The sequence below is a fragment of the Podarcis raffonei genome, chromosome Z (assembly GCF_027172205.1).
Source record: "Podarcis raffonei isolate rPodRaf1 chromosome Z, rPodRaf1.pri, whole genome shotgun sequence".
In the NCBI taxonomy this organism is placed as follows: Eukaryota; Metazoa; Chordata; class Lepidosauria; order Squamata; family Lacertidae; genus Podarcis; species Podarcis raffonei.
This window is the reverse complement of record NC_070621.1, coordinates 50,205,726-50,229,034: the sequence shown is the minus strand read 5'-3', so window position 1 is coordinate 50,229,034 and position 23,309 is coordinate 50,205,726. Positions and strand designations below refer to the sequence as shown.

The window sequence follows — 23,309 nt, the reverse complement described above, 5'->3', positions numbered from 1 at the left end:
CAAGGCTGAAGCAAGGGTAACCTCTTCTTTAGCCACGATGCTTCTTCTGGCTTTCTTGCTGCTCAGACCACCGATAAACCGATCCAGGAGAGTCTCTTCCAGATCTTGGAAGTCGCAGTGCTGAGCGAGCTTCCGCAGTTCAGCTAGGAATGCAGATACAGACTCCCCAGCACGTTGCTGCCTCTTATGAAACTCCAACCGCCGGGCCATCTTGGTCTCAGTAGGCACCAAATGGCTTGTCAGGCAGGCAAGAATATCTTTGAGAGGTGTCTCACTTAGCTTCGCTGGAGCAAGCAATGCCTTGGCCAGCGTGAAGATCTCAGGCCCACAGTAGCTCAGGAATGTGGCCCTTCTTTTGCTGGCATTGGTGATCCCTTGAGCCACTGCGAAGAACTCGAAGCGTTCGACGTAGTCTTCCCACGTGTGGGGCTCTGATGGCTGGAAGGGCTCCAATACCCTTGGAGTCTCCATTGTCCTGTGGGCAGGGTCGTCTTCTCAGCTGGCCAGTGAGTCTTGTTCTTAGCTACAATCCGGACTCTGAGGCAGGGCTGCGTTTAACCGCTCCTCAGCATTCCGGATCCCATCCTCGTCGCCAGTTGTTGTGACGTGGGGTTTGTGATTTCAGCTCTCTTGACATAATATGCTGGAGACAGTTCTGTAGTAACACTTCTTTATTAAAGCAAACAAGACTGAGAACTGAGGAGGGGAGAGCTACATTTATAGGGACAGGGAACTAGCTAGAAAGGATACATTTTGGAGGGAACAATATCAGGCAATCACAGTCTTGCCTTTTGGAGGAAACCAATAAGACAGAGGATCCAAATACAGCAGCTTAAATGAACCAATAGTAGCTGTACCCTCTGGAACCAAAAGGCAGTTACTTTACTCTAATGCAAATACAGACAATAATAATACAGATATAAAATCCTTTGACTCAATACACAACACCTGTTCTAAATTATTCCATCTTTAGTTTTGGCTAGAAGTTATGGGCATGTGTGTGTGTGTGTGTGTGTGTGTGTGTGTTGATCCTGAGTCTACCTGCCTGTGAAAGAGGTGCTCTGCCTGTTGAGTCACAGCCCTAACACTCTCTCCTCTCAACCACACAGGGGCCCTGCCTCGTGCTATGGTGGATTTGCTTAAGATCAAGAGACTTCCTTTGCTTGTGCTGGGGTACCCGTGGCATCATCCTTTTCCTGGCCATTGCAACCTCAACCCGGCACAGCTTGACTAAGACACACTACATTTGGGCCTGGAGGCGGGAGGGTGTCACACAGGATAAGGCATAACAGATGCCCTAAGCCAGATCCTCCTTGTGTTCTGGTTTTTATAACCTATTGAGCCTTGTTGGTATACAATTTATCTCTTTTTAATTAGGTTCTTAAAAACAGATAGCCCAGAGCTTGACCTGCGTGTTGTCATTCCCCGCCAGCCATTACCTCCTTCTTGTTCTGCATGGAAAAATTTTCTGCAACAGACGCCCGATGTATTTATTGCATTGCGGATATATGAGCTTTCCAGTAAAATAAAATATGGTGCAGGAAAATCTAATTGCCTAATAATTCTCTTGTGCTTTTATATATATATAAAAAGTGTGATCCCCATGGTACCTCTGCCTGCCACCAAACACATCCCTGCTAGGCTGCTGCTCCATCTGGTCGTTTTGGGGGAAACTGTTCTTGTTTGAGATTTGTAAAGAAATGGTTTGAAGCTGCCAAATTCCACACATTGCAATGCTTCCCCCCCTTTGCCTTTCTCTCCCACTCCAATTTTCTGGGGGTGCTCTTGCCACAGACTCTTCTTGGATGCTTTTTTGGATGCTTTTTTGAACTCTCGCTGAGATGCAAAGTTCAACTTTGTACCACACTTTTCTGGAACAGGTTGGGCTATGCAGTGGCTGAATCTAGACTTTTGAAGGTCCCTTGCTGGAGATGGGAGCCAGAAATTCTGGGCAAATGTGAATCTAGAGCCCAGCAGGCAGGATGTGCTGCTCCATTGACCAGACAGAAGGGTTGTCTTAATGCTGTTTTGTCTGTCTTAACAGACAGAAGGGTTGTCTTACGCTGTTTTGTCTGTCACAGGGCCTGCTCCTTTCTGTGGAGGAATTCCAGCCTGGGTATGGTGTCAGGTAGCTAGCCAGGATGAGCACCTTTTAACAGGACATTTGCTCTAGGCAGCTGATTGGCTCATGAGTTGTGGTTGCATCTCTTGAGCTGTGGCAGGCAGTCACAAGCCATGGGGATGTTGCCTTGGGGCAAGAGGTTGTGCTCAATGGTGCTTCTGCTCTGCCCAGCTTCGCTCATCTGTGTTATGCCTTTATTAATGTTACGGAAAAATCTAGGTGCGAGGCTGCTCAGTCACCAGCTCGTTGGGCAGAGTCTGTGGGTCCCTGCGGAATAAAGGAAGGAGTCCAGCCACCAACCGGAGCAAATAGCTGTAGACCAAAGTTTATTGCGCAACAGGTCTCTTCCAACTCTATGATTCTATGATTCTATGATTCTAGGTTCAAAGAGGAATCAAGGACTTTCCCACCATATCCCAGAATGCAGTGCGTACAGCATCATTGCTACATCACTGACATGTCACAAAAGGGGAGGGGTTCATAGAATCATAGAGTTGGAAGAGACCACAAGGGCCATCGAGTCCAACCCCCCTGCCAAGCAGGAAACACCATCAGAGCACTCCTGACATATGGTTGACAAGCCTCTGCTTAAAGACCTCCAAAGAAGGAGACTCCACCACACTCCTTGGCAGCCAATTCCACTGTCGAACAGCTCTTACTGTCAGGAAGTTCTTCCTAATGTTTAGGTGGAATCTTCTTTCTTGTAGTTTGGATCCATTGCTCCGTGTCCGTTTCTCTCGAGCAGCAGAAAACAACCTTTCTCCCTCCTCTATGTGACATCCTTTTATATATTTGAACATGGCTATCATATCACCCCTTAACCTCCTCTTCTCCAGGCTAAACATGCCCAGCTCCCTTAGCCGTTCCTCATAAGGCATCGTTTCCAGGCCTTTGACCATTTTGGTTGCCCTCCTCTGGACACGTTCCAGTTTGTCAGTGTCCTTCTGGAACTGTGGTGCCCAGAACTGGACACAGTTCTCCAGGTGAGGTCTGACCAGAGCAGAATACAGTGGCACTATTACTTCCCTTGATCTAGATGCTATACTCCTATTGATGAAGCCCAGAATTGCATTGGCTTTTTTAGCTGCCGCGTCACACTGTTGGCTCATGTCAAGTTTGTGGTCAACCAAGACTCCTAGATCCTTTTCACATGTAGTGCTCTCAAGCCAGGTGTCACCCATCTTGTATTTGTGCCTCTCAATTTTTTTGCCCAAGTGCAATACTTTACATTTCTCCCTGTTAAAATTCATCTTGTTTGTTTTGGCCCAGTTCTCTAATCTGTCAAGGTCGTTTTGAAGTGTGATCCTGTCCTCTGGGGTGTTAGCCACCCCTCCCAGTTTGGTGTCATCTGCAAATTTGATCAGGATGCCCTTGAGTCCATCATCCAAGTCGTTGATAAAGATGTTGAATAAGACCGGGCCCAAGACAGAACCCTGTGGCACCCCACTAGTCACTCTTCTCCAGGATGAAGAGGAACCATTGATGAGCACCCTTTGGGTTCGGTCAGTCAGCCAGTTACAAATCCACTGAGTGGTAGCATAGTCAAGACCGCATTTTACCAGCTTCTTTACAAGAATACCATGGGGCACCTTGTCAAATGCCTTGCTGAAATCAAGGTAGGCTACATCCACTGCGTTCCCTTCATCTACCAGGCTTGTAATTCTGTCAAAAAACGAGATCAGGTTAGTCTGACATGACTTATTTTTCAGAAATCCATGCTGACTATTGGTGATCACAGCATTCCTTTCTAGGTGCTCACAGACTGTTTGCTTAATGATCTGCTCCAGAATCTTCCCTGGTATTGATGTCAGACTGACTGGGCGGTAATTATTTGGGTCCTCTCTTTTCCCCTTTTTGAAAATAGGGACAACATTTGCCCTCCTCCAGTCTGCCGGGACTTCGCCTGTTCTCCAGGAATTCTCAAAGATGACTGCCAGTGGTTCTGAGATCACATCTGCCAGTTCTTTTAATACTCTTGGATGCAGTTCATCTGGCCCTGGAGACTTGAATACATCTAGACTAGCCAAGTATTCTTGTACTATCTCCTTAGTTATTCTGGGCTGTGTTTCCTCTGCTGAATCCTTTGCTCCAAATTCTTCAGGTCGGGCATTGTTTTCTTTATCGGAGAAGACTGAGGCAAAGAAGGCATTGAGGAGTTCAGCCCTTTATGTGTCCCCTGTTTGCATTTCACCATCTTCTCCTCTGAGTGACCCCACTGCTTCTTTGTTTTTCCTTTTGCTACGAACATACCCATAAAAGCCTTTTTTCTTGCTTTTAACCTCTCTAGCAAGCCTGAGTTCCTTCTGTGCTTTAGCTTTTCTGACTTTGTGTCTACACGTGCTGGCTATTTGTTTGAATTCCTCTTTGGTGGTTTCCCCCTTTTCCATTTTTTGTACACATCCTTTTTTAATCTTAACTCAGTTAAAAGTTCTTTAGATAGCCACCCTGGCTTCTTTAGGCACCTTCCATGTTTCCGTCTCATTGGTATTGCCTGAAGTTGTGCTTTTACTATCTCCCTCTTAACCAACTCCCAGCCATCATGAACTCCCTTTCCTTTTAGTATTACTGTCCATGGGATCTCACCCAGCACTTCCCTAAGTTTTATGAAGTCGGCTTTCTTAAAGTCGAGAAATTGAGTCCTAGTATGCTTGGCTGCTCCTTTCCGCTGTATAGTAAACTTCAGAAGAGCATGATCACTCGCGCCTAATGATCCTTCCACTTCTACCCCACTAACCAGGTCATCAACATTGGTTAGGACCAGATCTAAAATGGCTGTTCCTCTCGTTGCTTCTCCCACTTTCTGGACAATGAAGTTGTCTGCAAGGCCAGTGAGGAATCTGTTTGACCTTATGCTCTTGGCTGAGTTTGACATCCAACAAATATCCGGGTAATTGAAGTCCCCCATTACTACTATCTCCCTTCCTTTTGCATGCTTGGCCATCTGTTCCAGGAAGGCATCATCTATGTCCTCCGTCTGGCTTGGGGATCTATAGTAAACTCCCACAATGAGGTCACTGTTATTCTTCTCTCCCTTAATTTTGACCCAAATGCTCTCACTTTGGCTTTGAGGTTCTAAATCTTGGATCTCTTCACAGGTATACACATCCCTGACATATAACACCACTCCTCCTCCTTTCTTGTCTGGTCTGCTTCTCTGAAATAGATTGTATCCCTCCATTATTACATTCCAATCGTGGGACTTATCCCACCAGGTTTCAGTGATGCCTATTATGTCATATTTAGTTTGCTGTACCAAGAGCTCAAGCTCATCTTGTTTATTTCCCATGCTTTGCGCATTAGTGTACAGACATTGAAGTCCATTAATCATTCCCCCGTGTCTCTTATTTAAGGATTTTTTCCTGCCACCACTAGGTCTGCGTGCTGTTTGCTCCATTTGGTCTATGACATTTGGATGATCATCTTCATCAATTGATAGACTCCTACCTTCAGGAGCACTGTCTCCCTCCCCCACATTAGTCAGTTTAAAGCCCTCCTGATGAGGTTTCTGAGATTTTTTGCAAAAACATTCCTCCCAACCGTTGTGAGGTGCAGCCCATCGCTTGCCAGAAGTCCATCTTCAAGAGACTGCATTCCGTGATCTAAGAATCCAAACCGTTCCTGTTTACACCATTTGCGAAGCCAGTTGTTCACTTCCACTATTTTCCCCTCTCTCCCTGGGCCACGGCGTTCAACTGGGAGGACAGATGAGATGACAATTTGTGCATTTAATTGCTTCAATTTTCTGCCCAGAGCCTCGTAGTCTCTTTTGATCTTCTGGAGGCTATTGCTTGCAGTGTCATTGGTTCCCACATGAACCAAGAGGAAGGGGTATTTGTCAGTGGGTTTTATGATTCCTTGCAGTCGTTCAGTTACATCTTGGATCTTAGCCCTGGGGAGACAGCACACTTCCCGAGACATCTTGTCAGGCCCACAGATCACTGCTTCTGTTCCCCTCAGTAGGGAATCCCCTATCACCACTACACGCCTCCTCTTAGGTCTGGTCAGGGTTCTTCCGTGAGCTGTCCGTTCCAAGGTCACCTGCACATTCCCTGAGGACTGCCTTTGCTGCTCGTCTTCATATACCTGATCGACTGTAATGAGGGAGAGATCCTCAAATGGAGTCTGCTCTTCGTCTTCCATGCTAGGGGAAAGGACCTCAAAGCGATTGCGTATTTCTAAACAATCAGAGCGAACCCTGGGCCTCCTACTTCTTTGAGTCACGTTTCTCCATATATCTGGCTCCTGTGTTGGTGAACTAGCCTCCTTCTCAGGGGAGTCCCCTGTCTCCTCCTTGGTGGAGACGGTGTGCTCTGTTGCTTCCAAGAAGAGCTCCAGCTCTCTAATTCTTTGGAGCATAGCTACACGTTCCTCCAGTTGCTGGACTTTGTCTTTTAAGAGGGCAATCAACATGCAATTGCTGCAGGTAAAGCTGCCTGCAACCTTTGGCAAGATGGCAAACATTGCGCAGGAACCACAGGCGACTGCAGCTGTTCCCTCACCCTCCATCTTGAGAACGTGTCGTTGGGGGTGACTACAGCGGTCCTCCATCATAAAAAGCGTGAAGACAGGACAAATAAATCCCCCCAAAAAAACCTAGGTCTCCCCCAACAAACGTTTGAGACTAGCTCCCCTAAATCTAAGATGGATCAAACTGCAAGCTCTGATAAGCTCCTCCCACAGCTAATCACCTACCTCAACAGAAGCCCTGCCCCCTCTGACCTTTGCACAGGGAGAGCAGCTAATCAGCCACAAGAAACTCACACAAGAAAACCCGTTTTTGTTTTTTTGAGGTTAACCTTGGCAACCTCATCAGCTTCTTATAGCAAAATTCAAGCTTAAACTGAAGAAAGTAGGAAAAACCACTGGGCCGGTAAGATACAATCTAAGTCAAATCCCTTCTGAATACACAGTGGAAGTGAGGAACAGGTTTAAGGATTTAGATTTGGTGGACAGAGTGCCTGAAGAACTATGGATGGAGGCTCGTAACATTATACAGGAGGCAGAAACGAAAACCATCCCAATGAAAAGGAAATGCAATAAAGCAAAGTGGCTGTCCAACGAGGCCTTACAAATAGCGGGAGAGAAAAGGCAAGCAAAATGCGAGGGAGATAGTGAAAGATACAGGAAATTGAATGCAGATTTCCAAAGAATAGCAAGGAGAGACAAGAAGGCCTTCTTAAACGAGCAATGCAAAGAAATAAAGGAAAACAATAGAATGGGAAAAACGAGAGATCTGTTCAAGAAAATCGGAAATATGAAAGGAACATTTCGTACAAAGATTACCATAATAAAAGACAAAAGTGGAAAGGACCTAACAGAAGCAGAAGACATCAAGAAGAGGTGGCAAGAATACAAAGAGGAACTATATCAGAAAGAAATGGATGTCTTGTATACCCCAGGTAGTGTGGTTGCTGACCCTGAGCCAGACATCCTGGAGAGTGAAGTCAAATGGGCCTTAGAAAGCACTGCAAATAACAAGGCCAGTGGAAGTGATGGTATTCCAGCTGAACTATTTAAAATTTTAAAAGATGATGCTGTTAAGGTGCTACACTCAATATGCCAGCAAATTTGGAAAACTCAGCAGTGGCCAGAGGATTGGAGAAGATCAGTCTACATCCCAATCCCAAAGAAGGGCAGTGCCAAAGAATGCTCCAAGTACCGCACAATTGCACTCATTTCACAAGCTAGCAAGGTTATGCTTAAAATTCTACAAGGCAGGCTTAAGCAGTATGTGGACCGAGAACTCCCAGAAGTGCAAGCTGGATTTCGAAGGGGCAGAGGAACGAGAGACCAAATTGCAAACATGCGCTGGATTATGGAGAAAGCTAGAGAGTTCCAGAAAGACGTCTACTTCTGCTTCATTGACTATGCAAAAGCCTTTGACTGTGTCAACCACAGCAAACTATGGCAAGTTCTTAAAGAAATGGGAGTGCCTGATCACCTCACCTGTCTCCTGAGAAATCTCTATGTGGGACAAGAAGCAACAGTTAGAACTGGATCTGGAACAACTGACTGGTTCAAAATTGGGAAAGGAGTACGGCAAGGCTGTACATTGTCTCCCTACTTATTTAACTTATATGCAGAATTCATCATGCGAAAGGCTGGGCTGGATGAATCCCAAGCCGGAATTAAGATCGCTGGAAGAAATATCAATAACCTCAGATATGCAGATGACACACCCTTGATGGCAGAAAGTGAGGAGGAATTAAAGAACCTTTTTTTATTATAAATTTTTATTGATTTTCCAACATAAATTAAGACACATCACAACTCACAATACATAGACAAACAAACATATAAACACGTATAACTTCATAACCTCTTTTTCTTGAGCCAAATTTCAACGACTTCCCCATGCCTCCCTTTTTTGCATCCCTGTTTCAAACTTTTTCAGCAACCCCTAATCTCAATTACATGTAATTCACTTTCTTTGATCCTTTTTCTCTTACCCAATCATTTACCACTGCAAATCTGTTTTACAATACCCATGACATTTTAGCACTCGTTAATTTTACAACAGTTCTTAAGATAAAGTTTAAATTTCTTCCAGTCTTCTTCCACCGTCTCTTTTCCTTGGTCACGGATTCTGCCCGTCATCTTAGCCAGTCCCATATAGTCAATCACCTTCGTCTGCCACTCTTCCAGCGTGGGTAGTTCTTGTGTCTTCCAATACTTTGCTAAAAGGACTCTTGCTGCTGTTGTAGCATACATAAAGAACGTCCTATCTTTCCTTGACACCAATTGGCCTACCATGCCCAGGAGAAAAGCCTCTGGTTTCTTATGAAAGGTACACTTAAGAACCTTCTTAATTTCATTATAGATCATCTCCCTGAAGACCTTAATCCTTGGGCACGTCCACCAAAGGTGATAGAAAGTACCTTCAGTTTCCTTACATTTCCAGCATTTATTATTGGGCAAATGATAGATTTTTGCAAGCTTGACTGGGGTCATGTACCACCTATAAATCATTTTCATAATATTCTCTCTTAAGGCATTACATGCCGTGAACTTTATACCGGTGGTCCATAACTGCTCCCAGTCAGCAAACATAATGTCATGACCAATGTCTTGTGCCCATTTAATCATAGCTGATTTAACCGTTTCATCCTGTGTATTCCATTTCAACAGCAAGTTGTACATTCTTGACAAATTCTTAGTATTGGGTTCTAACAATTCTGTTTCTAATTTTGATCTTTCCACCTGGAAGCCAATTTTCCTGTCCTGTTTGAATACTTCATTTATCTGGTAGTAATGAAGCCAGTCTCTTACTTTAGACTTCAATTTCTCATAACTCTGTAGTTTCACTTCCCCCCCCTCTTGTTCTATAATTTCCCAATATTTTGGCCATTTGGATTCCATATTAAGTTTTTTCACTTCCTTAGCTTCCATTGGTGACAACCACCTGGGGGTTTTATTTTCCAGCAAGTCTTTATACCGAATCCAGACATTATATAGTGCTTTCCTAACAATATGGTTTTTAAAACCTTTATGAGTCTTTACCTTGTCATACCATATATATGCATGCCAACCAAACCTGTTGTTAAACCCTTCCAAATCCAAAATGTCTGTGTTCTCAAGAAGTAGCCAGTCTTTCAGCCAGCAAAAAGCCGCTGATTCATAATACAGTTTTAAGTCTGGCAGGGCAAACCCCCCTCTTTCTTTTGCATCAGTTAATATCTTAAATTTTATTCTGGGCTTTTTGCCCTGCCAGACAAATCTAGATATATCTTTCTGCCACCTCTTGAAACAGTCCATTTTATCCACAATCTGCAATGTTTGAAACAAAAACAACATTCTCGGCAAAACATTCATCTTAATAACAGCGATTCGGCCTAACAAGGAAAGTCTCAAGTTTGACCATATTTCTAAGTCTTTCTTAATTTCTGTCCAACATTTCTCATAATTATCTTTGAATAAGTTTACATTTTTAGATGTTACATTGATCCCCAGGTATTTCACTTTCTTTGCTACCATTAATCCAGTTTCACTATGAAACCTCTCTTTTTCCACTGCTGTTAGATTTTTTTCCAATACCTTCGTTTTTTGTTTATTCATAAAGAACCTTTTAATGAGGGTGAAAGAGGAGAGCGCAAAATATGGTCTGAAGCTCAACATCAAAAAAACGAAGATCATGGCCACTGGTCCCATCACCTCCTGGCAAATGGAAGGGGAAGAAATGGAGGCAGTGAGAGATTTTACTTTCTTGGGCTCCATGATCACTGCAGATGGTGACAGCAGTCACGAAATTAAAAGACGCCTGTTCCTTGGGAGAAAGGCGATGGCAAACCTAGACAACATCTTAAAAAGCAGAGACATCACCTTGCCAACAAAGGTCCGTATAGTTAAAGCCATGGTCTTCCCAGTAGTGATATATGGAAGTGAGAGCTGGACCATGAAGAAGGCTGATCGCTGAAGAATTGATGTTTTTGAATTATGGTGCTGGAGGAGACTCTTGAGAGTCCCATGGACTGCAAGAAGATCAAACGTATCCATTCTTAAGGAAATCAGCCCTGAGTGCTCATTGGAAGGACAGATCGTGAAGCTGAGGCTCCAATTCTTTGGCTACCTCGTGAGAAGAGAACTCCCTGGAAAAGACCTTGCTGTTGGGAAAGATGGAGGGCACAAGGAGAAGGGGACGACAGAGGACGAGATGGTTGGACAGTGTTCTCGAAACTACAAACATGAGTCTGACCAAACTGCGGGAGGCAGTGGAAGACAGGAGTGCCTGGCGTGCTCTGGTCCAGGGGGTCACAAAGAGTCGGACAGGACTAAAAGACTAAACAACAACAACAACAACAACCTTGGCAAACATGTCCAGACAAGTCCTTGGTACAAGATTAGCATAAGCAGACATGTCAGGGCAAGACCCAAGTATAAGATTAGCATAGGCAAACACCTCTGAGGTCCCACCACCCAAAGTACAATAGAACTTCCTTTGCATGTCTGGACCCCTTGGCAAGTCTGGTGATGGGATTAGGCTTTCCTTGGCCAACAATCAGCTCAGCAATTGTCACCTCTGGGAACCTCCTGGGGTAGGAGGTGTGTATACATGTCCCCAGGCTTGGGGAGGTGGCAGGGGAAAGAGTCGTTTTCCCAAGGGCAAAATAGTGTTGAAATAGAGGAAACCGGCAAAGGAGTTGATTTTATATGATTGTTAAAGCTAGGTAACTTCCCTGAGCTGTCAAGTCGAAATGATACATTTATGCATAATATTTGTAACATTTAACAACTTTAAAGATGTGACCCCCCCGTAATTTCCATAACAATTAATAAGGGCAGGCTGGTTGGTGTTTGCTCTGTGGGCTGCAGTTGTAAAAACTGAGCAGCAGAAAGAGATCAAAATGGGCACACTTTTCCCCAAGTGTTGTATTACTAGAACCGAGGGTGGGTTTCCTTCTCAGAGGGGGTTGCCAATGGCATAGTTGCAAATAAGGGGGTGTTTTGGGAGACTGAGAAGAGCAATTGTGAGATACAGTGGCTTTGAGATGCCTTCATCTTCCCCTCCCCACCAACCACCTGAAAACAGATCGGAAGATAAAGCAATCTTTAGGCTAAGGACCATTAAGCAAATAAATTATCTTAGCTGCCAGAGAGAGAGAGTTTTTCTCCAGAGAGCTCTCAGACTTGAATTAAAATGATTGGGAGGAGAGTGTTGCATGCTCCGGCAGATTTGATGCTCTGCGGGGCTTATTCATCTCTCCACCTGAGGCTAGTGCTTGGCAGCTATGCAGCAGAACAAGAGTTGCACCTGAACACCTCCCCAGGGGTGACCAGGTATGTCTAACTGCCCTCTTTGTCGGTGAGCAGATTTCTGCAGCAGCCTTGCATGGAAGTGAGCTTAGTGTGATTTAGCACAAACGTTTGGCTCCCAAATGTGTTTACTGGTTGGCTTGCCCTCGTGGGTGGCTGTTCGCCATTTGCAGCACATCAAGTGGTCTGGAAAACAGAGATGGGCGAGTGAGAGAATCTACCAGTTTTGCAAACTCTTCATTTGGGAGGCAATTTTTACTTGCATCAGGCAAGAAGCTGTTTAGAAGACGGGATATGTCAGTTTTCCTCTATCTGGGTAGCTGGAAGAGGAGTCCTGCTAGGCCAGCCCCAAGTCCCACCAAATCCTGCATCCCTCAACAGCACACCAGGTATCTTGGAGGCGATGCTGCAGCTTCCGAAAGCCTGCATTGTGGAGGGTGCTGGACAAGGGGATTCAGAGAATCCTTTCCAACTCTGTAGACATTGAGAAGGCCAGCACAAAAGAACAGGGCAGAAAGAGTGAGGGTGATGCCACACTTTGCAGTGAGATGCAGCCGTTTCGGTTTAGCCAAATGTCCCTGGATCCAGCCCAGCAGGCCTTTCTTCTTTCTTCAGGGTTCAATTCCCACTCAACCCAGAAGCTGCTTGGGTGACCTTGGGGGCAAGTCTCTGCCTGTCTCAGCTTAGCCTACCCCACAGGGTTGTTGTGGGAGGGTTAAATGAGGAGGGAGAGAGACACATGCATGCCACCTTGAGCTCCTTGGAGGAAAAGGTGGGATACCAAGGCAATCAATCAATCAATCAATCAATCAATCAATAACATAAATAGTCACTGATTCCCACAGTCCTGGCTCAGGAAGGAACAATGTCATTTTCACGTTCTGTTTCCCGGTAACGGCACAGTCCAGCTCACTCCCGTACTTCTTCACCTCCCTCCCTCTAGCTCTGAAACCTAATTTCCTGGCTTTGCAGCTGTTCTGGTCTGCTTCCCCTGCATTTAAGTTCCTTAAAACAATCTGGCTTTTTCAGTGCAATGGGGAATCATGCTAGAAGAGTCATACGGATGGTGAAGCGTTCCTGCGGGGCCAGCACCTGGCTGCTGACAGGGGCCAGCCAAATATATGAAGCCTGAGGGGCTGCGGACAGTCGGACACACACCTCCCAATTCCCTTGACTAAATGGAGCCCCCATGACCAGGCATAGTGTACCTCAATATCACTTGCTGTCAAAGCCTATAAGTTTGCCTCTTTCTTGCTATGCTTTGAGGGCATGTCTTCCATCCTCCTGTGTTACTATCTTTTAGCATGATGCACAGGGACCTTGCTGTCAGAAAGACTTCCTGCCCTCACTGAGGCTTCCTGTGGTGATAGAACGGTGTCTGATTGCCTTCTGTAGCAGAGAAAGTGGGCTTGCCAGCCAACGGTGCCCTGTGCAACTGGAGCATCCCCTCCCACCCGGGGTGTTTAATATTTCCCTTTGTGTTTTTGTTTTTAATGTGCTTTTTATTGAGGAGAAGAACAGGCGGTGCTTGTCTGGCATTCCTTTGCAGTTAGCCAAGGAGTCTAATGCCCTTATAAAAATGGATAAAACAAGAGAGGAAGATTTAATTTGTGCACTAGAGATGACTTACTGGAGGGCAAGTGGCAAGGGTCTTGTGCTCCTTGTTCAGGGCACCGTTTGTTCAAGGCAGGTCAAGAACGCCAAAGGGGCTCTGTCCAGCCCAGCCTCCTGTTCCCACAGTGGCCACAAAGGCCCACAAGCAGGACCTGAGAGCAAGAGCAGGACTCTCCCCTCTTGCAGCTTCCGGCAACTGCTGCTCAATAAGCACTACTGCCACCAACCATGGAAGCAGAGCATGGCCATCAGCTTGATCCAAATATAATCCTTCCCTTTCTTTGCTAAAATGGATGGTTCCAGGGCCTGGTCTTGTGGGTACATGAGGTCATTCCCTTTCCAAAGCTAAGCAGGTCTCAATCTGGCCCAGATTTTCTCGGGAGATCACTGGGGAAGACACTTTGTAGGCAGACGGGATTCCAATATTGGGAGAAAGGTGGGATATAAATAAATCACACCTGACCTTGCCTTTGCCAACATGGTGCCCTCTAGCTCTTTTGGACGACAACTCCTGCCAGCCCCAACCAGCACAACCCATGCAGATGTAGTCCAAAATAGATGGAGGGGGAGGGGCTCCAGGTTGATGCAAATGCATCAAAATTATATCTGTGAGTTTTTAGAAAAAAGAAAACCTCACAGTAGGGCTGCTATGAAGGGGTTCCTGTTCCACCCCCTTCCTCTCTGGGGTCCAGATGCAATGTGCAGCTTGATTGGTGGAAAGAGAGGAAACAGCACAAATATTCCAATCACAGACCAGAGCTCTCCAGTATTCCTTTACCAAAGCACCCAGAGTCTCTGAACATCCCGGTTCCTGCCTCTCTGTTTGAGGACCTGCTGTGTGCTAATGGGATGCTCCCTGATGTTCTGCCTGCAGGATCAGATTTGCAGGTATGCATCCCTAGAGGCCTGACATGCTGCTCCCGGAAAATGGAGGAGAAATACCAAGCCATGGCTCGTTCCAACATGGAGCAGCTCCTGCAGTCGGCCAGCATGGAGCTGAAGTTCCTCATCACCCAGAACGCGGCGACATTCCAAGGTAGGTGGCTGCGTTGCGTGGTGGGTCTTCCAGGTAAGTGGAGCTTCTGCTGGGAAGTCCTGAGGTGGGAAGGCCACTGGCTGGGGTTAGCCAGGCATGCCAGGCTGGGTATCTTCAGAGGGTCAGGGAGTAAGTCCCCCATCCTTCTTCCTGAGTTTATGAAACATGGCTAAGCTGCAACTATGATTGCTGCAGGTGCCCAGTGAGTTGCTCAGAAGTTGAGCTTCAGGTTGGCACAGTTCATTCTGGGATCTCCCGGTGGAGATCCAATCTGTTGCTGTAGTACAAAAAACCAGCACTTCCCCTGCCTCACATAATACTCATGTTGCAATCAGCGGTCTGCTGGTTCGTACAGTATTCATAGTCCATTAATAGATCATCTCACTGCAGTAAGAATTTCTTAGGCAACACGTTGAGAAAACACTACTAAGCAGCGAACAATCACTTTTTTAAAAAGTATGTTTAGAACTTAGTAAAATGAATAATTCCTTTTCAGTCTGGCCTTTGGCTTGATCTTAACTATCTATGGGTGGGATGTGGGTTTTTTTATTTTGTTTCCAAAAAATGTTTTTATACACACACACCGTATTTTTCGCTCTATAAGACGCACCAGACCACAAGACGCACCTAGTTTTTGGAGGAGGAAAGCAAGAATAAAAATATTCTGAATCTCAGAAGCCAGAACAGCAAGAGGTGTCGCTGCACAGCGAAAGCTTCTGGGATAGCTGTGCAGCCTGCATTCGCCCCATAAGATGCACACACTTCCCCTTACTTTTTAAAAGGGAAAAAGTGAGTCATAGAGCATAAAAACCAGTATATATATATATAGAGAGAGAGAGATTTACATCAATAATATTTTATCTAAATCAAAATCAGCACGTGTGGCTGTTTGGGCTACTGCACTGGATGGATAACAACAACAACAACAACAACAACAACAACAACAACAACAACAACAACAACAACAACAACTTTATTTGTATCCCGCCCTCCCCAGCCGAAGCCGGGCTCAGAGCGGCTGACATCAAATGTATAAAACATTAACATAAAAGACAATCAATTAAAATACATCCTCAAATCAGATCAGGATCAGAATAAAATCCAATCAGATGGCAACCTGCAGATTAGGGTTGGGGACCTTAAGTGCTCAAGAGGCCCAACTGTTTGTGCTGAACTTACATGGGCCTGTGAGAAAAATTGGGAGGCCACTTTCATGCAAATTCTTATGAAAGCTGAAAGGGAGTTAGACTGAACTCCGACCAAAGGCCTGGCAGAACAGCTCCATCTTTGCAGGCCCTGCGGAAAGATGGCAAGTCCTGCAGGGCCCTAGTCTCTTGTGACAGAGCATTCCACCAGATTGGAGCCACAGCCGAAAAAGCCCTGGCTCTAGTTGAGGCCAGCCTAACCTCTCTGTGGCCTGGGACCTTCAGGATGTTTTTATTTGAAGTTTCTCTGTGGGACATACCAGGAGAGGCGGTCCCGTAGGTACGAGGGTCCTAGGCCGTATAGGGCTTTAAAGGTTAAAACCAGCACCTTAAACCTGATCCTGTACCCCACCGGGAGCCAGTGCAGCTGGTATAGCACCGGGTGAATGTGATCCCACGGCAAGGACCCCGTAAGGAGTCTCGCCGCGGCATTCTGCACCCGCTGGAGTTTCTGGGTCAGTCTCAAGGGCAGCCCCACGTAGAGCGAGTTACAATAATCCAGTCTGGAGGTGACCGTCGCGTGGATCACAGTGGCTAGGTCAGGGCGAGAGAGATAAGGGGCCAACTGCTTAGCTTGGCGGAGATGAAAAAATGCCACCTTTGTTGTAGCTGTAATCTGCGCCTCCATAGAGAGGGAGGTGTCGAGGATTACACCCAAACTCTTAACGGACGGTGCTGGCACTAATTGCACCCCCCGCAAGAGATGGGAGTTGCCCCCCCATCCCATATCCTCCCTTCCCAGCCAAAGGACCTCTGTCTTCGAAGGATTTAACTTCAACCAGCTCCCATGTAACCATCCAACCACAGCTTCCAAACATCTGATCAGTGTGTCTGGGGCTGAGTCAGGATGGCCATCCATCAACAGATAGAGTTGGGTGTCATCAGCATACTGATGGCAGCTCAGCCCAAAACTCTGGACAAGCTGGGCGAGGGGTCGCATTAAGATGTTGAAAAGCATCGGGGAGAGGATTGCACCCTGAGGCACTCCACACACCAAGGAGTGGCGCGATGACAGTCCCCCCCCCCAAGCACCACCCTCTGTCCCCGACCAGAGAGACACGAGCGCAGCTATTGAAGGACTGTGCCCTGGATCCCCACGTCAGCAAGGTGGTGGTCCAGGAGTTCGTGATCGACCATGTCGAAAGCTGCTGACAGGTCTAGAAGAATAAGCAGCCCCGACCCGCCTCGATCCAGCTGCCTGCGGAGATCATCTGTTTGGGTGACTAGAGCTGTCTCGGTCCCATGACCAGCGCAGAAGCCAGATTGCAATGGATCCAGGGCCGATGTTTCACCCAGAAACCCACCAAGCTGTTCAGCAACCGCTCTCTCAATCACTTTACCCAGGAATGGAAGATTCGAAACTGGGCGGTAATTGGATAGATCTAAGGGATCTAATGATGTTTTCTTTAAAAGCGGGCGCACCACTGCCTCCTTCAGTTCCCCTGGGAATGTCCCCGTGCCAAGAAACAAATTGATTATATCCCCCAGGAGGGCCTGCACCTCGTCTGGACACGCTCTAATCAGCCAAGACGGGCACGGGTCAAGAGGACAGGTGGTGGGCTTTCCAGCTCGGAGGAGTCTGGATAGTTAATGATCATCAGCCCTGTGGACCAGGGGTAGGCAACCTAAGGTCCGTGGGCTGGATCTGGCTCAATCGCCTTCTCAATCCAGCCCATGGATGGTCCGGGAATCAGTGTGTTTTTACATGAGTAGAATGTGCCCTTCTATTTAAAATGCATCTCTGGGTTATTTGTGGGGCATAGGAATTCGTTCGTTATTTTTAAAAAATATATAGTCCGGCCCCCCACAAGGTCTAAGGAATGGTGGACCCGCCCACAGCTGAAAAAGGTTGCTGACCCCTGCTGTGGACTCTGTACTCAAGAACAGTGATCTTAACAGCACCACCAAGGATCTGTTCTTACCTGCATAATCTCCTGTCACAGCTGTACAGATGTCTTTGAGCTGTGCATCTACAACCACCCACAAACATTTCAATAAGAATTATTTATGTTTTAAACAGCAACAGATTGGTAGTTATAAACATCTATTTGAAAACTGAGGTGTGTGTTGATATTCATGCAAGGCTGCTGCAGAAAGGTTGAAACGTAGACAAATCAAACCATGAACCCCCAGGCCATGACAAGAGTGGAGGACTTTCATGATAGGAGTCCTTCAGGTAAGCAGCCTTTGGAAGTTTTCCTGCCTGAAGTGTTAACAAGTTTTCAGTCGTGGAAACTTGGGCTAAAGCAGGTATTACAACATCATTCTCCCAGAGAAAAAGCCTGGGATTGTCAGAAGGGGGAAATAGCAAGTTGTGGCTCTTTCTCCATCTGCGTGTAGCAGGGTGAGATAGTGGTGACTCCCCTCTTCTGGGTTATTTATTTGGGGTCTTGGCAGTCTATGTCTGTGGGGGTTTTATAACAGAATCTAAACAACATAAGGACAAATCTAGTAAGAAACCGCACAGCACTATGAAAAGTCTTTCCCTTAGAAACAGCTAGTTCTGTGAAGCCTTCCAGAATAAAAAAACAGTCTTTACCTGCTGACAGGAGGCCAACAAAGAGGGAAGCCAGTCTTGATTCTCAGGGAAGAAAATTGCAAGCATTCGTTGAGGAGGCCCTCCTTTCTCATGTCTCACAGTACTTTTTGTTACTGTGCTTAGAGAGTGATGAATAGTGTCACTGCCAGGTCCCCTGCACTGGTCAAGGGTTGCTAGTTTCTGATTCTCTGTCTATGCTAGACTTCAGTTGCAAATGCAAGTGAGGGAAGTATGCAGTTTCGCTAAGAAATATCCTGACCAGGACTGCTGGGAGGAAATAATCTGATAGCTCAGAGCTTCTTTTTTCAAACAAACAAACAAATTGTTGAGTTGGAAGGGACCAGGAGGATCATCAAGTCCAACCCCCTGCAATGCAGGAATTTAACCTTTTATTTCCACACCCTTGATACCTGGGGCTGCTCGGAGTCGGATTGCAAGAGATTCCAGGACCAAGATGAATAGGAAGGGAGACAGTGGGTATCCTTGTTTTGTGCCTCTTTGGATGCTATGGTATTGGAGTCCATATTATTAATTTTGCTGAGGTTGGGAGTAAATTTCTTTGAGGGTTTTTAGGAAGTGGGGCCAAATCTCATGTTAGTTAATACTGCTACTAGATATTTCCATTCTAAGCAATCAAAAGCTTAAAAGAAGGTGTCTAGGAACATAATTGTCAGTGGGAGTTTGGTTGTTTTGCTGTGTTCTATCAGATTTAGTAGTTTCCTAATAGGATCTGCTATGTTGCAACCAGGGACAAAGTCTGCCTGATCTGGGGTGATTAGTTTGTATAGGAAGATTTTTAGGTGGTTAGCCAGGATTGATGTGAATATATTAATATATTACTATTGAAAATGGATGGAGGGGTATATGTATGTATGTATATATATGTGTGTGTATATATGTATATATATGATGTTTTTATTTGTTTGTTTATTCAGAAGGGGATAAAGAAAAGAAGAAAAGTGTAGTACTACTTTAAAAAGGGGAGGGGGAGGGGGAATGAAAATGCCAGGACTTTAAAAAGTTTATTTTTTTTAAAAAAACATGTTGAGGTGTTGTAATAAAAAAAATAAAAGGTAGAAATAAGATGTAATGATAGACATAGTGAGAAAGCAGGATTTTTAATATGAGAAAATAATAGTAAAAAATAAGTGAGTAATAGAAAATGCACGAAAATGAATAAAAAATCAAAACTAATGGTATTCATGGAAAAAGGAGGTTGTGTATATAATTAAAAATGTATTGGTGGTATTTTTGACTCACAGGCACTTTTAGTTTCACTGCGGGGCCCACAGGGCCTGGATGTCGGGCTCCTGCGTGAAGGCTAAGGCGGCAGTCCCAGTGGTTCAGGCCTCCTGCGTGGATGCCATTACACTACTTCAAAGAAAAAATAAATGAAATAATAAATTAGAAAAAATAAAATAAAAATAAAATAAAAATTTCCAGCAGGGGAGGTCCCGTGTCCCCCCCCCCCAGGTAGTCTCTGGCGCACAATTCCCACCTGGGCCCTGGCCTGCCCTTTCATGCTGGCCACCAGGGAGGTTGCCTCGGGGTTGGGCCTGGGATAGGCTGTGTGATTCCTCCTGCCTTTCTCCCTTGGTGGTGGCAGCAGTGATGGTGGGGAAATGGTTCTCAGCTGTTCAGCTCCCCAGGCCTCAGAGATCCACTGGGCCGTCAGTTGGGGGCTCCCAGTCCCGGCAGGGTTGAGACCGCTGGGTGGGCTGGGGGCTAACCCAATCAAGAGCAAGCCACCTCCCACCCATCTGGTCTAGGAATCACCCACTAACAGTGCCTCCTCTTATCTGGATTGAGCTTCAGTCTGTTGGCTCTCATCCAGCCCATTCCCAAGGTAAGACACTGGTCCAGCACTTCCACTGTCTCACCTGCAGAGGTAAAGGAGCTGTGTGTCATCAGCATATTGCTGACAATGTACCCTAAACCTCTGGAAAACCCCACTCAGAAGCTTCATGTAAATGTTAAACAGCATAGGGCAGAGCTTTCCAAACTGTGTGTCATGACACATGAGTGTGTCGGCTGCAGTGTGTAGGTGTGTTGTGTGAAAGCTCCCCATGCTCCTGCTGGGGCTGGAAAAGTTTAGTTTAACTTCCGGTTTGCTAGTAAAACTGAATTACTGTGCCAAGAAATGATGCATGTCTAAAAAGGGTGACATGAAAAGTCTGAAACAAAATAAAAAAATTCCTTCCAGTAGCACCTTGTTTTTGTTTAGTTGTGCCCAACTCTTCGTGACCCCCTGGACCAGAGCATGCTAGGCACTCCTGTCTTCCACTGCCTTCCGCAGTTTGGTCAAACTCATGCTGGTAGCTTCGAGAACACTGTCCAACCATCTCGTCCTCTGTCGTCCCCGTCTCCTTGTGCCCTCCATCTTTCCCAACAGCAGGGTCTTTTCCAGGGAGTCTTCTCTTCTCATGAGGTGGCCAAAGCATTGGAGCCTCAGCTTCACGATCTGTCCTTCCAGTGAGCACTCAAGGCTGATTTCCTTAAGAATGGATAGGTTTGATCTTCTTGCAGTCCATGGGACTCTCAAGTCTCCTCCAGCACCATAATTCAAAAGCTTCAATTCTTGAGCAGTCAGCCTTCTTTATGGTCCAGCTCTCACTTCCATACATCACTACAGGGAAAACCATAGCTTTAACTATATGGACCTTTGCCAGCAAGGTGATGTCTCTGCTTTTTAAGATGTTGTCTAGGTTTGCCATCGCCTTTCTCCCAAGGGGCAGGCATCTTTTAATTTCGTGACTGTTGTCACCATCTGCAGTGATCATGGAGCCCAACAAAGTAAAATCTCTCACTGCCTCCATTTCTTCCCCTTCTATTTGCCAGGAGGTGATGGGACCAGTGGCCATGATCTTCGTTTTTTTGATGTTGAACATCAGACCATATTTTGCGCTCTCCTCTCTCACCCTCATTAAAAGGTTCTTTAATTCCTCCTCACTTTCTGCCATCAAGGTTGTGTCATCTGCATATCTGAGGTTGTTGATATTTCTTCAGGCAACTTTAATTCCAGCTTGGGATTCAATAAGTTAAATAAGCAGGGAGACAATATACAGGCATGCCATACTCCTTTCCCAATTTTGAACCAATCAGTTGTTCCAGATCCAGTTCTAACTGTAGGTTCTTGTTCCACATAGAGATTTCTCAGGAGACAGATGAGGTGATCAGGCACTCTCATTTCTTTAAGAACTTGCCATAGTTTGCTGTGGTCGACACAGTCAAAGGCTTTTGCATAGTCAATGAAGCAGAAGTAGATGTCTTTCTGGAACTCTCTAGCTTTCTCCATAATCCAACGCATGTTTGCAATTTGGTCTCTCGTTCCTCTGCCCCTTCGAAATCCAGCTTGCACTTCTGGGAGTTCTCGGTCCACATACTGCTTAAACCTGCCTTGTAGAATTTTAAGTATAACCTTGCTAGCGTGTGAAATGAGTGCAATTGTGCGGTACTTGGAGCATTCTTTGGTACTGTCCTTCTTTGGGATTGGGATGTAGACTGATCTTCTCCAATCCTCTGGCCACTGCTGAGTTTTCCAAACTTGTTGGCATATTGAGTGTAGCACCTTAACAGCATCATCTTTTAAAATTTTAAATAGTTCAGCTGGAATACCATCACTTCCAATGGCCTTGTTATTAGCAGTGCTTTCTAAGGCCCATTTGACTTCATTCTCCAGGATGTCTGGCTCAAGGTCAGCAACTACACTACCTGGGGTGTATGAGGCATCCATATCTTTCTGGTATAATTCCTCTGTGTATTCTTGCCACCTCTTCTTGATGTCTTCTGCTTCTGTTAGGTCCTTACCACTTTTGTCCTTTATTATGGTAATCTTTGTACAAAAAGTTCCTTTCATATCTCCAATTTTCTTGAACAGATCTCTGGTTTTCCCCATTCTATTGTTTTCCTCTATTTCTTTGCATTGCTCGTTTGAAAAGGCCTTCTTGTCTCTCCTTGCTATTCTTTGGAAATCTGCATTCAATTTCCTATATCTTTCACTATCTCCCTCGCATTTTGCTTGCCTTCTCTTCCCCGCTATTTGTAATGCCTCGTTGGACAGCCACTTTGCTTTCTTGCATTTCCTTTTCATTGGGATGGTTTTCGGTGCCGCCTCTTGTATAATGTTACGAGCCTCCATCCATAGTTCTTCAGGCACTCTGTCCACCAAATCTAAATCCTTAAACCTCTTCCTCACTTCCACTGTGTATTCATAAGGGATTTGATTTAGATTGTATCTTACCAGCCCAGTGGCTTTTCCTACTTTCTTCAGTTTAAGCTGGAATTTTGCTATAAGAAGCTGATGATCTGAGCCACAGTCAGCTCCAGGTCTTGTTTCTGCTGACTGTATAGAGCTTCTCCATCTTTGGCTGTAGAGAATATATCAATCTGATTTCGATGCTGCCCATCTGGTGATGTCCATGTGTAGAGTCGTCTCTTGTGTTGTTGGAAAAGCGTGTTTGTGATGACCAGCTTGTTCTCTTGGCAGAACTCTATTAGCCTTTGCCCTGCTTCGTTTTGCTCTCCAAGGCCAAACTTGCCAGTTGTTCCTTTTATCTCTTGACTCCCTACTTTAGCATTCCAATCCCTATAATGAGAAGAACATCCTTCTTTGGTGTCATTTCTAGAAGGTGTTGTAAGTCTTCATAGAACTGGTCAATTTCAGTTTCTTCAGCACCAGTAGTTGGTGCATAAACTTGGATTACTGTGATGTTAAAAGGTCTGTGTCAGGGAACTGACATCAGAGATCAACGGAGAGGGAAGTTGCTCCGAGGATGCAGGGGAGGGAACCATCAAGGAGAGAGGGAGAGCTTCCGCTGGGGAAGGAAACCAAGGTGACACCAGGAAGAAAGGGGAGGCTGAGAGTACTTCGGAGGGAAGGCTCCGAGACTCTTCCAGTGAGATCAGTGGGGAGAGCGCAGGACCTCCGCTTGGCACGCCTACTCTGCGCAGAAGGCTTCCGCGCAGAGAAGCTAGGCGGAGACTGGCTGTCAAGGAATTTTTATGTTGGAAGAAGTTCAGGAAACGCCCACTGACGGATTCTGC

General features: G+C 45.7%; 1 protein-coding gene across 4 annotated transcripts in view; it reads left to right on the top strand.

Annotated features, from left to right (window-relative positions):
- GPC3 (glypican 3) overlaps positions 1–23,309 on the top strand; it is a 270,058-nt gene that overhangs the window by 17,409 nt on the left and 229,340 nt on the right. For 3 of the 4 annotated variants that reach the window (XM_053374199.1, XM_053374196.1, XM_053374197.1), the window contains exon 2: positions 14,361–14,522. The exons of the other annotated variant lie outside the window; for it this stretch is intronic. In XM_053374199.1, the coding sequence (XP_053230174.1) occupies positions 14,361–14,522 (162 nt within the window). The remainder of the gene's footprint in view (positions 1–14,360; positions 14,523–23,309) is intronic. 4 annotated transcript variants of the gene reach the window in all.